Source organism: Hippoglossus stenolepis, chromosome 20, assembly GCF_022539355.2.
Source record: "Hippoglossus stenolepis isolate QCI-W04-F060 chromosome 20, HSTE1.2, whole genome shotgun sequence".
NCBI classification, from domain to species: domain Eukaryota; kingdom Metazoa; phylum Chordata; class Actinopteri; order Pleuronectiformes; family Pleuronectidae; genus Hippoglossus; species Hippoglossus stenolepis.
Window position 1 is genome coordinate 3,311,770 of NC_061502.1, and position 15,480 is coordinate 3,327,249.

At 41.3% G+C, this 15,480-nt stretch overlaps 1 protein-coding gene across 1 annotated transcript; it reads left to right on the forward strand.

Moving 5' to 3' along the window:
* Positions 1-1,372: 1,372 nt before the first annotated feature.
* On the forward strand, positions 1,373-4,444 carry si:dkey-1j5.4 (leucine-rich repeat-containing protein 15). Its single transcript, XM_035144304.2, has 6 exons — positions 1,373-1,555; positions 1,668-1,852; positions 1,936-2,192; positions 3,270-3,390; positions 3,679-3,814; positions 3,948-4,444. Exons 1-6 carry the CDS (start codon positions 1,393-1,395, stop codon positions 4,136-4,138), a joined length of 1,053 nt encoding a protein of 350 aa, XP_035000195.2. The 5' UTR covers positions 1,373-1,392; the 3' UTR covers positions 4,139-4,444.
* The last annotated feature ends 11,036 nt before the right edge of the window (positions 4,445-15,480 follow it).

Below are 15,480 nucleotides of genomic sequence, written 5' to 3' on the forward strand. Positions count from 1 at the left end.
CCTCCTTGGTAATGGTGACAGAGCATCCTGCAGACACATGCATTATACTCTGTTCTTTCATAAGCTGAGCTAAATGAGCAGCATTTTCCCTCGACACTGCTGTGTGGGGTTTGGAGATTATTGTTCTTTGTTTCGTTAGACTTTTAAATCCTACCATCATCACTCACCTGCAACAAAATGGCATCTGTTATGACGGACTACTCACTAACTATATATCTTGGAACCGAGAGGAATAATGCTAATTTCATCACCCTCATGCTGTACAAAAATATGACGGAGATTTTTTATTAATGCTTGACACTCATTTAATGAAGGATCATGTGAGTATGTGGCAGTCCTTTATTTTACGTGTTGTCTCTTGAAATGTCGCCAATAGAAAAGCTTTGCAATGGAAAAACATGTCCTGCCCCAATTAATAACTGTCACATATTGCATTTATCAGGTCTAATAAGTGTAAATGTTTTTCCTGCTACTGTGCTTGTAAAATGTAAATTTTTCAGATATGGACAGTGATTAATATATGAAATAATCATGTTGGTCCAAGTTACTTTAGATAACAAGTTAAAATGAAAAATGAAACGTCATTTGTCAATGGGTGCCTCCTGGCAGACGAGTTATTACCATTGCCTCTATATACAACATGAAGGTATCATTAGTGTGATACAGTGATGACTTCTGTTCCCATTATAGTGAAACCAAAGGAAGTCACTCCTGCCAACATATGGTTGTGTAAAAGTACCACAACTTCTAAACACATTCACTCTGTATACTCACTGTCCATCTGTATGTTTAGAGTCACATAAATTATTTAAGCCATTCCTGATATTAGTGTCCGATGCCTCAGATGGCAGACTAGTGGAGTGAGTTCACTGGTGACTAGCACTTGAAAAGCTGCAAACCAATGGGATGGAACCCTGTGACTGTCAACATGGCAGACGTGAGACAACTTCAGCATCGATAGCTGAAAAGCTGCTAAGGAAGGGGGAAGTAAAAATAGATGAGTGAGGGAGTGATTAGTGGAGTATTTTAAATCAATTTTAATTATGTTGTAACTTTTGCTTCTGAAGTCAGTTTCTTGGTTTCAAATTCTTTTTGAGTTTTGAAACCAAATTTCTCATATCTAAAAATTCCAGCTACTAAATAAATATTGCTATTCCTGCACAGATTTCTCTCAGGAAAGGGAGTACATTTGTTTCTGTGAGACACAAGGATCACAACTGTAATATACTGTATATAAAACATATTGAAATGAAAGAAAATATAAAACTCAACTGCTCAACTCAAAATAAATACAATTGTTTTCTCAATGTTAAAGCGATCCCGAGATGATCTCTTCCCCCTTCTCTCCACCCTCTCCATTCTGCAGGGGCGATGCAGTTCTCCGTGTGCTGGATGCTGGTGATCCTATGGGTGGCACCGACTGTGGAGAGCTGTCCTGACCTCTGTAAATGCTCCAGGAAGTCTGGTCCAGAAAAGTCAGAGGTCAACTGTTACAGGACGGGTCTTCTGGATTTCCCCTCCGATCTGCCTGCTGACGCTTGGATCCTCAAACTTGGTGGGTACATCGCTGTAATAAAAATGAACCCCAAGATTTTTGTGATGTTTCAGATATGATAGTTGTAGGACATGATTCCATGAGTAACCAACTTTCCCACGGGTGTGTACAGGTGAGAATGGTATCACGGACCTGAAGGCTGACGTTCTGAGATCAACTCCAAAGATTGAGAGTGTCAACCTGGACCGAAACGTCATCGATTCCATCCACCCTCAGGCCTTCTCCGGTGCAAAACAACTTATGCTGCTCAATCTTTACAGCAACCACATCACCAGCCTTCCACCGAGGGGATTCCAGGTAAAGGGTGTGGAGGGGGATGGGTTTCAATACGCGGACACAATCATCTGACCACAGAAACTATTCTTTCTCCCTATCTGTAGGACCTCCTGAACCTCCGCTTCCTCATGTTGGGACAGAACCAGATAGGCGTCCTCAAAGCTGAGATGTTTGCTGGTTTAAAGAACCTGTCAGATCTTGATCTTCCTCTCAATGCGCTCACCTCTCTCCCATCAAATGCCTTCAAGCCTCTCACCGCCCTCAAAGTTCTGGACCTTTCTATGAACCTCATTCAGAGGATGTCTCCCAAGGCCTTCAATGGCCTCAGGCAGCTCATGTTCCTCAACTTGGATAATAACAGGTCACAACACATTGATGTACATGCATATCTAGCGATTACAAAAGCACACTGACTTTGCAGGTATTTTGAATAAGAATTCAATTTCTCCACCGTGCATTGTTAGTTCAGAATCAATGATGTGTTACCTGATTGAGAACAAGAAAGTCAGAAAGTGTAACAGTGCTTCTCTTCATTTTAAAACCAAGAACTAAGAAGAAAAAGAAAAAAAAGATCTCAGTCATTTACATATCACTTGATGGGTCACTTCACCAACTGACCATTTTGAATCCCCTCACCCAAACAGGGACTATTAAACTGCACAGTTAGTCTGTAAAGGTTTGAATCTGGAAATGTGCACTTCATTATTGTTGTGGTAGCCAGTCCTAGACAATTGATTTACTACTTTTGAATCTACATCCTTTTTTATTTATTTACAGCAGTTATAAAATATATTAGGGAAAAAACTCTTTACTCTAAGTTTGCCTATTTGTGATTAATGAGTAGTTTAATGAATGACTTATACTGAAATATAGGAATTAGCAGATTTGTCACAATGGCAAATTTGAAAGTCATTCAGGCATGTTTGAACCAGAAAACGATGATGAAGAATAAGTGCTGATTATACTGAATCTTCCATATGTCAATGTGTCAGAATATTAATGTACTGTATGTATAGCTCCTTAAATTAGAAATGTAAAAGTAAGAGATAACATAAGCCTTTAAATTGCTTACCCCATTAAACAGTAATGTGTTGCTAAAGTTAGATAAGTACCATAGCTTGTAAAATCTCTTTATACTGCTCGTAACGCTACAGAGAAACGAGCATCGGGGGAGCAGCCCTATCTTGTAAGATTACAGGATTGGTTCATTACATGTGACGAAAGAAACCCTGGCTGCCTGAATCTTTTTTTGCAAGGTCACAGGTACACTTCAGTTTCAAAATGGAAATGCTCATAGGTCATGAGATATGATTAAAAGAAAAAGTCTGGGACATGTTAACAGGGTTAAAAACTTGATTTTGAATTGAGGGAGCACTTACAGGACCATGTCTCACCATATTGGTTGATAAGGATACTCTGAATGTCTCTCCATATCCAGTCTGAAGACCGTTCCTCCTGGAGCCTTCAAACCGCTGCAATCTCTGGAGATGTTGGTCCTGGACAACAACCTTCTGTTCTCACTGAGGCCGTCATCTTTGGATGGCCTGGACAACCTACAGGTAATATACTGTCTTCTTATGGTTGAAACAGGTTCTTTTTTACACACAAACAGATGAGGAAGTCAGATAGATTAATTCTCATTTCAAGCTTAATGATATGCAATGTAAAACAATCCACTTTTTATAGAACAGAACAATTAGGCGACCTTCCTAGTAATTATGCGGACAATCACTGGATTCAGCTACCTTTATAGCTAGTTATGTTCTCATTAACATTGCATTGCACAAAACTTTCTCAGTGTACATTCGTCCTCTAAACATAAGTAAATGTGCTGACTATTGAACCAGGAGCTCTACCTGAGGAAGAACAATCTGGAGCACCTGCCACCTGATGTGTTCAGGAGCATGCCCAAGCTTTCTCAGCTGGCTCTCAGTGGAAACCGCCTGAAGACAGTGGATGGAAACATGTTCACCCATATGCCCAGTAAGACTAATGCCAGCAGGGGGTCTTCTCACTGTCCCATTTTCACAGGAACAGATGATTAATGACTGCATCATTTACTGATGCAGCATAATTCATTCATTGTAGTAACAATCTTTCTTGTCCGACTCTTCAGACCTGAAGAAGCTGCACGTCCATGACAATCCGTGGCGGTGTGACTGTAACCTCAGCTCCTTGGTGCAGTGGATGGGACAGACCAAGGCCACCCTGTCTCCTCGGACTGCCCTGAAATGCTTGAGCCCTCCAGAGCTCCAAAACAAGAGCCTCGCCAGCCTCAAGGACGACCAGCTGCTCTGCCGTGCCTAGCGCCAGAAAACCATGAAGAAGACCACGGCCTGGGCTCTGACCTTAAGAGATTCAGATAACAAACTTTTATTCAACAACATTTTTTAGAGTGAACTTGTTTCTTGTCTGATTTCTTAAAGCTGCAATGTAATCAATAGATTTCACTGAAATATACTGTTCTTCTTTATGAGCAACATATCGACGTTTTAAGCTAGAAATCTTGCATGAAATATTAGCCTTTCCTGAAACTTTGGCTTTACCTCCATGTATTTCAAGTTTAAAGCCAAAAGATATTGATGTGATTTCAACCCATGCTGGACCATGAAACTCTTAAACTGCAGTAAAAGTACAAAAAAAGAAGAAAAACCTGTAACGATGTTTTTAATGAGCAGAAAAGCTGCGTATCATCAAAGTATTTTCCACAAGCGAACTAAAGGCGCTGCTCTTTATCTGCAAATTCAAGACTGACATAATATTCATTGCCACTCAATGTCACACTAGAGTCAGCAACACTGACCAAACACGGTTAAGTAATATTTGTACAAAAAAGAGAATCGGGTTCATCGTGAAAGCACAACAGCTTCATTGACGATAACCCAGGGAGGATGAACACAAAGTTTAACTATGCAGCATAGACTGTATATAAAAGGCTCTGCACACAACGTCCAGCACTCAAACAGTAAATATTGTAAGTGACAGACAGACATCATCACATGTTTTCCTCAAGCAAAGTACAAGTGCTGTTCTTTATCTGCAAATTCAAACCATTAAAGGTCATATTAAGAATATTCATTCCCACTGGATGTCACACATCACATCACAGATCAGAACAAATGCTGTGTTGGCCACACCCCCCGCTCTCTGTATGGTCTCAGCAAGTTCTGTGTACATAAGAGCCGAGAAGAAAAGCAAATACCACACTCAGAAATTACACCGTTTTAGGCATTATTAGACATTTTTCGAATTGACTTGCTGCAGTGCAGACTGGGGAAATGACCCTTGGCTTCTCATCAATGTGTTGTGCTGCTGTCGGTGTCTGAGCCTCCATGTGAGCTGCTTTGGTTGGTACGTGTGTTTTTAAAAGCTGTATGAAATGAACTTGCAGCTGCAGTGTTTCTGGTTTAGCGGCACTGTGGAGATTCGCATGTCCACCTGGGTGTCATGGTCACATCTCAATTGGAGCTGTAGCCATCTCGCTTTATAAACACAAGGGAGGGCAAACCATTTCACAGGGAGGTGAGTGAACAGCAAAACAAATATTTCAGGATGAAAAAGTGGTGCCGTACATGTGTCAGACACAGACGAAGATTTCAAGAGAGATATTGGTGATAAGAGCCAATGCTGCTGTTGATGTGCTGTAAACAAGAACACGTGATCTCTGCAGCAGAGTTACTACATTACGAACACACACACACACACAATATGACCACTTCTTTTTCTGCTCTTTTCTCCACTTTATCTGTAAATAGAATTTTTTTGGTTGGCTGCTATATTATTGTATAACATCTCTCATAGTTAACCTTTAATATCATAATCTCATATTGCTTGTCGTGCAATAACTGTACAGGATTGGAAAGTGAGGGATTACAGTGGGATTATATTAATTACTGCCAGGAAGAAGCTCAGCTAAAATCTAAGAATTAGGACAGTGTTGGATAATACAATTTCGTTGAAAATGTAATCTCTAAATTAAAGTGTAGTGAGCCTCGGATCCAGGCTGATACTGCAAAGTAGCTAAGCAGCAATATACCAAATGGCCAAAAGTATGTGGACGTGTCTCGTTCCAAAACTGTGGGCAGTGATTTGAATCTATATCAACCTCCAATCATCTGGTTTCAGGTTGTACACTAGGTTTTGTTTACTAGCTGCAAAGGCATGCTCCAAGCTCCATTAGTAAGGGGCCATAACTGATGACTGATTGATGGCTCCCAGTAAAATCTCCCTATCAGAGGTGTTGGTTGGGATTTTTCCGTCAAGGAAGCAGCTCCACTGAGAACTGTTGCAAAGTAGATGGAATCACTAACTTAGACCTCGATGAGCTCCCAGCTTTGTTCCCTACTTGCCAACATGTTGAACTCCCCCTTTTCTAAAAGAAAGCATATACAAAGAAAAGCCACCTCTCCTGCAGTGTCTGCTGCTACTGCACATCTTCTCACTGTCAGTGCACCTGCACCTGCAGCACACTATGATATGCAATTACTGTACCGCAACCTCCCCTAAACCTGCCTCTGTCAGACACTCACTCATCATTGCACATCCACAGGGGGGAAAGAGACGGAGCAGGCAGAGGCGGTGAGAGCTTGATCACTTTGTGGATGGAAGGAGAGATGGGCGAGCTAGAGATGGAGAGAATAGGAGGATGAGTGTATGGTGTGAAGGGATGACGGGAGGTGGCAGAGCATGATGCACTGCTCAAAACCTTATGTAATTGACAAGGTGACCTCCTCGCACAATGACTTTGACAGCGAGCGCCAGTGTCTCCCATTCTAACGGGTAACATAATCGGCATAATTTCCACTTGCATTAAACCTGCTATTATAGGAGAGCGCCTAAGAACAATATAATAGCTAGGCTTTGTACCAAGCCGCAGCTTTTCTCGCCTCCACCGGAGGATCCAGCATATTATAAAGGAATGTCAAATGGATATCTTTTTTTTCCTCTCCTCCCCAATGTTTCTTTTTTGGCCTGTTTATTTTAATAAGCTGCTGCTAAACCTATAATCTTTACAGAGGGTTGAGTTTGATCATCGACACCACACATTCACATCGCAACACTTCACAGAATGGAAATATGTCATGCTTATCATAATTCATGATGATTTGATTTTAGATGAGTGTGAAATTACAGCAGAGAATAACAGCCACCGAGTGTGTTATGTGGACAAATGCGTCGTGTGTTGCATGCGAGTGGTTGTGTGTTTCTTTACACAAGATTAAGTGGTTCTACATGTTTCTGAGGCCTGGTTCTTTGAGATTCATCATGCATAAAATACAGAATCATGACTGTGTGCCTGTGTACAGTTTCCTATCTCATACTAAGCATGCAGTCTGTTTATTTGAATAATTTAGGCTGATGTGTTTTGTTAGGTTTTCATGAAAGCTACAGGCGATGAAACACGCCTGGTAGATAAAGGCTGCATGTTGGCTGTTTTATGTCTCGTGTTTAAGTTCGATGTGTTTGCTCTGCAATTCTTCCACTATGGTCTGTTGTCCCTTGAGAATCGTGAATGTGTTGCACTGCCAGATGTAGTTACTGTTTGGAAACCCACATTACATCATTAGAGGCATTCCATGCAGCCCTATTTTAAAACATATTTTCAGTGTAGACAGGCGACTGCCGCTGCCGCTGCTGCTGCTGCTGAGCACTTAGCCCTGAGAATTGTGGGTCTCCTCTTGAGGGAAACTTCAAGTGATGTGAGACGAACGCTGAATTCAGTTACATGTTCCCTTTCTGGTCCTGCACGGTCAAAAAAAACAGGTAGCATGTGGTATGTGTCTTCATCTCTTGACAAATCAACATATCTCACAAGCTCATTGACCATCCAATAGTGGGGCATCCTTTTGGTTAAAGCTGTAGTACTACATTTTTGGCTGGACTGTGCCAACCCTATAATTGTGAAAGTCGTTTAATGGCTCAGTGATCAAGTCAACACTGGCTGGCCAAATGCATCCTCTTTTACACCAAAATAAGCTGGTATGCACAGGTTTTTTAAACGGCTGCAAAAAAAGGTGATGGACTCCTTCCCAATTCCAGAAGGGGAGTTTTTCTTTCTGCTTTTTCCCCCCCCCAGATGCAACCTGTTCAACATCGCAAATGCACACAAAAATGATGCACTCTCTCCCGTCTCTGTCTTGCAAAATTGGCACGTTCACTCAGGTGTCATGTTTCCATCATTCCCGATAAGAGCCAGAACCTTTAACCTGTGTACTGCAGAGTCATTTGATTGGTCGGCCGTCTGAGTTTCCACAACATCATCGGGGTGGAGTTTGCTGGCAGTTGTTCTAACTTAGAGCCTTTGTTGCTAGATTTACTTAATTGAGGTAAGATTTACTACTGTGGTGAGAAATGACCTGCATGTTTGTACACATGTCTTCACCTAAGTTTCTGTGAACACAAACTATCTACTTTTACTAACGACACTAAAATCCCTTCATATTTCTTGTCTGTTTTGAAAATACCATTCAAATATTCACAGTACAGACTGGAAACAACAATGAAGCTGCTATAACCACATAAATGTCTCTGTGTGGGATAATAAAGTTTAAATGAACTCGATTGGTACAGGGAGTTAGAAAAACGAGTCAATAATACAAGACGTTTTATTCATTTTAAATTCTTCACACACTTCCCATGGTTGTTGAACATTTAGCAGCTAAAGGGCCAGATATTCTTCTTTTTGATGGAAAACAAAGTGAATATTTTGAAAGCAGAATGAATCAAGGTAAACATAATTCTAGTGTTGAGTCGTTCTAGCCCCATCCATTTCACAAGGTTTGATTTCATAGTTGCGTTAACAGCTTGTTCTGATGGTTTCAAAGTGACCAAAGTAAAATCAAGTCGACTTACATTTAGTGCATTCAACATCTATGAGGGGCCATTTGGGGGTTCAGTATCTTGCCCAAGGACACTTCGGCATGCATTTTGGGAAGACTGAGGATCGAACCGCCACTCTGCTCTCTCAGCCACAGCCACCCGTATGGAAACCCGTATATGAAAAACCATCAAACAATGAGGGATCTCAATCATTGCATGCTCTGCCTACAGTGAGCACTTCATGTAGGATGTTAAAGTGTGGCTTGCGTAACATTTAGATTCCCCCAAACAGCAGTATAATCGCTCTTTCTCTGAGAATGTCTTGCTAGCAATGAATCATTTGTTCCAATAAAACAAACCACAAGGTGGACAAGTGTTTCTCCTCCCTTTCTAATACGTAACAAATAATTAAATGAGGATTCATTTATTTGGTCAAAGGGAAACTCTTCCTCCTTCATCCCCTCACATCAAGCTGTTCCATTGATGAAGCGGTGGAGTTGTTCACTGGAAGGCCTGACACAGTTTGGACTTGGTGAGACTTGTAAATGCACTGCACAGAGGAGAGAAAACAGCAAACCAACAGGGATACAATTAACGATTTCTCTCTCGTACACGTTTATGTCTACAAAAGAGGCTTTGTAAGGTTAGAGGAGATGCAGTGTTATGCACATTATTATTATTACCTATTATCATGATACAAAAATTGCTGAGAAAACTATTGAGAGAATACGGCAGAGTGCAGATGTAACACACACCATACTTAAATGTATTCATCCCACATTTTGTGTGTTTGTGTTTATGTCTGTCCACAAAACATCTCCCCAGTTGAACAGTGGTACTGGGAAAGCCAGTGGGATGTTTGGGGCCAAAGCTCCTTCATCTTGACCTGGAAATAAGCAGCTCACCAGGATCCTTTTCATGTTTGGCATAAAACTGGACATTTTGATATTTTCTCGAGTCAGTTTTTAAAGCATTTATTCATCCAGTGCCGGCCGTCTGGGGATGTTCCCTAGCCGTGGTTTTAGACTTCCATTGTTGGCCTCATTATCATCTGTATTTATTTAACCTGAGCAGCCTCACTGGGACTTTGCTAAATGGCCGCTTGAGCTGTGGTGCATGAGGACCCATTTAGAAAATGGGTCATGTAGCGATGATGCAGAGGATGGACTGTCCTCTGACTGTCTGTTGTACCTAAACAGGTCAGAACTGTGAGCGTGAAAGCACCATATTTCATCAAACTATCACAGACATATTCAAACACATTTTGTGTGTGCTATTTTCATGGGCTGGCCATTACAACAGTACTCAACCTTTTTTACTGCAGACAAACTGAGTACTGACATGTGAGATGTATCACACTGAGCCACATGTCAGAGTGAAGAGACGGACGTCTGGTCAGGGATTCCAGCGCTGTGTGGTTTAGCACAGTCCTGCTGCTGTGGCCCGGCCACAGTCCATCACTGTAGTCTGTGTTTGCATTCCGCTCACAGGTTACATGCCTTTGGGCTGAGCCATGAGGGAAACACATCGCTGTTGCAGGCACAAACTTCTGCTTCAAAAACAACAGATTTGTGCAGCTTTGACCGAGTGAACTGTGCACAGTCAAATATTGACATTATCTTAGGACACTGAACATTTAAAAAGTTTTATGTATACTGTAAAACAACATCAAAGCAGAAAATGGCTCTGAACAAGAGAATACAAAGATGGTTTTAAGCATACTTTATAAAGCATATATAGCAGACTGGCCTTAGAAGTGTCCAGACAGGCTGAAGAGAAGCTGCAGCAATGGACCTTACGTGGAAAGGGATGTTTCCTGAACACCAGAGCATGTAACCCAAGTAAGAATCATGCACGTGAATATGAGCATATGTCTCCTTTAACAATAATCTGATCTGATTAACACCTACACAATATACCAGGAACTGAGATCTGGTATTTCCTGTTAATTAACATCAAACATTTTGCATCTATGGCTTTTTCTATTTCCCACCCCTAACATACTCTAGTTTTTAAGTGGAAGTGTTCAACTAAAATGATCTACACATAACTCATCGAATATAAAGGAACAGCGTCTTTTAAGATGAATTATCTGCTGTTGTGATATTTCCAAATTTGATCTAAGGAGACGAGAGTCCACGTCACTGAAGCCCACATGAAACACAGGAAATATGGTAATGTGTAAAACCCACATTTGTGTGTCTATCAGTGACAGACTCACACTCTCTACTGTCAGACTCTTGAAGCAGTCAAAATCATTTCCTCTGACAGTTTGTGTTTTTCAGAGCGTTTTTGAGCACATCATCCATGACAGCTGTAATTCTTGGCTGTTTGACAGATTTCCTCCGTTGCTCATTTCTGCAGTTAATACGTTAGGAGACACCATGAGCTTGTGAGTAGTCGTCATTCATTTATTTCCTCTCTCACGGTATAACATGTTGCAGCAGCCTTCAGAATCTGTGGCAGGTTAAACGGGACTAATGAAAGGGCAGAATAAAAGACACACTATACTAGTCTAGCATCATTCTAACTCTTTGTTCTGAAGACTGTGTTATACCGGTACATTTTCAAAAACACCATCTAATGTTGGTCTTGTAGTTTGGCCAATGTGATAATTTGGCCTATTTAAATCCTTAGCCTACAGCTTTAAAGCAGCCATAGGTGATTAATCCTCTTTGCTTTAGTTCATACAGCTCCTGCAGATGTAATCGTCTAGATTCTTGCAGAGAAAACTACAGATTTATTTTAATGCGGCTGTGGGTGTATCCTCTGGGGACTAAGATCCCTGCAATGCAATTTGTTCAGATGCTGCACTTAAAGTACAAACTCTGAGGGACTGTGGGCCAAACTTGGACAATAATGGTTACTTACCTTCACCAAATCCGCCCTCTCTCTCTTTCTGTGACTGCTCCAGCAGCTTGAACCATGGCTGACCACTTGTCAATACCATTTAGGATTTAAAGCACCACTGTACCTTAATACCATTATACCGGCCAAACCTATAATATTATGTACATTTCTAAGCAGGTGACCAACCGACATTGCCATCCTTAGCCAATGCTAGCTAGTTTAACTTAAAACAATTCCATGTTACAAAGAAAAGAGAGAAGAGGTGGAAATATAATGCACATTTTAAAGCAATTAGTACTCGTAAGTACTAAGCGCTGCTTGTCCTGCAGGACTCTTGGATAAGCTTAAAGGTAGTTCGATTATTACTGAACAGATGCAGTTTCCTTGTCCTTCTACAAAGTCATTCCACTTTATTTTCTGATACGCCTGCTTTTCATGCTCCTATACCACAGACTGTGCTCATATATTCAGTGCATGATATGCTACACAACCACAGTCACTCTTACAGTTTGTAAGAAGCAATATAGTAACAGATATGACTTTCAAATGTCTAAACACCACCACTCCTTCCCTCTGTTGATATGGTAACCCTTGCATTTGTGCATGTTGTCTTAATTTGTTCCGTATAAACATGATTAACCTCCCTGCTAATGCACATAAACAAGAGAATCCTTGTTTCAAGGATGAAGCATGCAGCATATACACAGCAGGAGAAACCAGCTCATTTAACAATATGTGTTACAGTAGGTGTTATATGACATCATTAGCTCCCTGCTGGAAAAAAACACCACCGACCTACATGGAGACAATACTGGTCTATGTGGATTCTTACTGGTTTGGTGCTGGTATGGCAGGTGGATCAGCATAGCTGTGCTGGTCTTACTGGTGAGGAGGTTTCCCCAGCAAGACCATGCTAGTCACCATCACCCAAACACTAGTATCAAATGCTGGTGACCAGTATACCAGCACCAGAACACAACATATATAGGTATTGCTGCTATGACCAGCATGATGCTGTTCTATCATGGTTTTTCTAGCAGGGCTTGCTGCAGCTTGCAACAGCAATGGTATATTATAGCACTTGACTGGAGAATAAGTTCTACTTACTACTTATCTCCATAAACTTTCTCCTAATAGTTGCATAAAAGTAGTGGATAGGCATGCACATCAATATTGAACCTATTTTTATAAACTTTGGTTAAAATGTGCTGTATAATTTGTTAGGAACTGAACTATACTTGTAAGCTACGAATTGGTATCTGTGCAATAACGCACATTAACTTCAGTTGACTCTGATGTTTACCAACTTGTGAGAAGATACTCATCTCTGGCTGTCTATTGACTCCAATGTGAAATTACATCCCTTTGTCATCACATAATCAATCTAGGCAGCAGGATATAGACACATTGGAGACATGATGCAGATAGTTTTTAAAATGTCAGTTTTAATCATTTCAACTAAGTTTCTGTCTTTTCTCTTTATTTTTGAATCGTAGAAGGCTAACACTACAATATGTCATGGTTGCCATGCAATCGAGCATCAAGTATGTTATCACATAAAGATTCCCGTCGGCAGCTATTGACTAAATCACGCTGCCATTTTACACTCAACACAGCATGGAGACAAGAAGTGAAGGAACAAACGTGTTGACATGAATGGGTTAACCCTGGAGTCAAATGAAAACTGCGTGTCACTGAGAATCTTGCACAAATCGATGAAATGCAAGTTTGACAAAGTGTCAGTATTTGACAACCAGTGAACGATAACAGTTTGGAGCCATTGGCACAATTAACACTATTATCACCACCACACAGAGGGCGTAAGGTTTTGAACACAGAGCCCACATCACACACACACAGACACACACACCCACACACCAGTAACTGTCCCCTCCATACACACAGTGGCAGCACTACACCTGCTGGACACTGTCAGAGGCTGTGGAGACCAGGGGGAAAACTCATAAGAGGCAATAAAACAACCTAACTCAATCAGGAGGAAGCTGCAGATGTTCGGGATTCAATCTGTGGACATCATTTGAAGGTATAGGCACATATGGGGCTTGTGTGAAACAAGAGTGGATTTCTGCAGCAGCATAATAAATAATACTGTGGCCAGTGTGCTGCTAAAATAATATGTCTCAAAGCAGCATTTAAGAGTTCCAGTACATTGTGTTTCTGTTGAGATCAGGTAGTTTGCTGTACGGCGTCTTGTAGGTAATCAGACCAATGACCAGAGCAAGGAGAGGCTGATTTTAACAGCTCGGTTGTCTCTGGGGTGTTTTAGCCTTATGGCTGTGCTTTGGCAGTTTGTAACACTCGCTGTTCATTTTAATAGATGAAGGATAGATATACTTAAACAACACTGCTCTCACTAATAATCAGTGACCTCCTTAGGGATCTGCGGATGGTATTAGACCTCCTCCTCTCAGCTATAGTTTGCCAACGTTAGCTCTCTTGAAACACCCGGATACCGATACGACTGCTGATACTGTTTCCCTGGGCCTGATTTGGAATAGATAATCAGATGTTATGGCACGCTGGGTGCAAAATGTGCAGATCTGCAAAGAGCCCACACATCAGTCAGCTGGGCAAAGGTAAGTTATTAGTTAATAGCGTCCTCTTGCTTATTGAGCTACAGTTAGGAGCAGGAGCAGCAAAAAAGTTTTGTCAACACTTCTATTGATGAACATGTGTTTTTATAACAAAAAGCTTCAGTTATACACATTTATTAGATACACACATACACTCAAACCAATCTAAGTGTTCAATCCATCCCTGCAGGATAATCTCTGTGTCTGTGAGCATTATTAAGTTTTCTTTATACTGTAGCTGTGTCAAGTCAATCAGGCCATGGTGTTGTGGTGCTGCTGTAGAACCCTGGAAATTTAAGTGTTCAATATTATGCTCGGAAATATCATTACATATATTATTTTATTTTATTTTATTCTGTTCTATTTCCTTATTTCTTAATTATTTGTTTGTTTTTATATATTGCACATACTGATAAAAAAGCTCAATGTGGGACTTTTAACATTTTACTGGTTATGATTTCATACAGAAATATTTAGTTTCACAGTCTGAATTCAGATGGTTGAGGCCACAGTGTGTTGCACCAGCAGCTTGACCGTAACTGAAATGAGACAGTCTGGTCTTCTTATTGCATCACCAGCTTGCCCCGCCCTTTCAGCCGTCACCTAGCAACCGAGCTACGGACAAAAAAGTTCGTTGGTTGATTTAAAAAGTTGAAACGATATTGTTTTAACATGTGTGCTGTTATCTGTTCGGTTGAGTACTTGCATTAAAAAAAAATCATTCCTCTGACGTTATCGCTTCGCCTTTTGCCGCCATTACCTCTTTGTAAAACAGTTTGTCACAGAGGTGCAATGAATCATGGGACATTATGGGCCAGGAAGGATCCACCTGGTAGAGCCTCCATTGCTCGGGGGTGAAAGGTTGTTGGCCGCATTAGGGGGGGGGGCCTTCAAATTGGGACAGTCTAGTCTTGCCGCTGTGACGTCGGTCTTCAAATGCAGCCTCCGGGGGATGTGGCCCCCGATTTGAGACACACCTCTTGTGTGTCTCTTTGTGTTGTGTATGTGTGTGTGTGGCAGGCGTGGCTCGTCATTCTCCAGTCCTGCCTCCTCGTTACCAGGCCTCTCCTCCTCCTCCTCCTCACCGCTCACCTGCTTCCCATCTACAATCAACCCTGCAGTGAATATAAACACAGACCTTTTCATCCACTCGCTGCACAACCTTTGTGGATCACTGTGGTAGTTGGAGTCGGCCACTTGAATTCTGGATTCAAGTTTACAGTTTGCTCTGGTGGGTTTTGTTGAAATGTTAATACCTTGCCTTTCTTGTGCATTGTATTTAAACCTGCCTGTTCTCTCTGCTCATCTCTCCTCTGAACCTTCCACCTCCCTCACGACCTTAACTGCCTTTTTGGCAAAAAGACCCTAAAAACCTGCTCCTGTGTT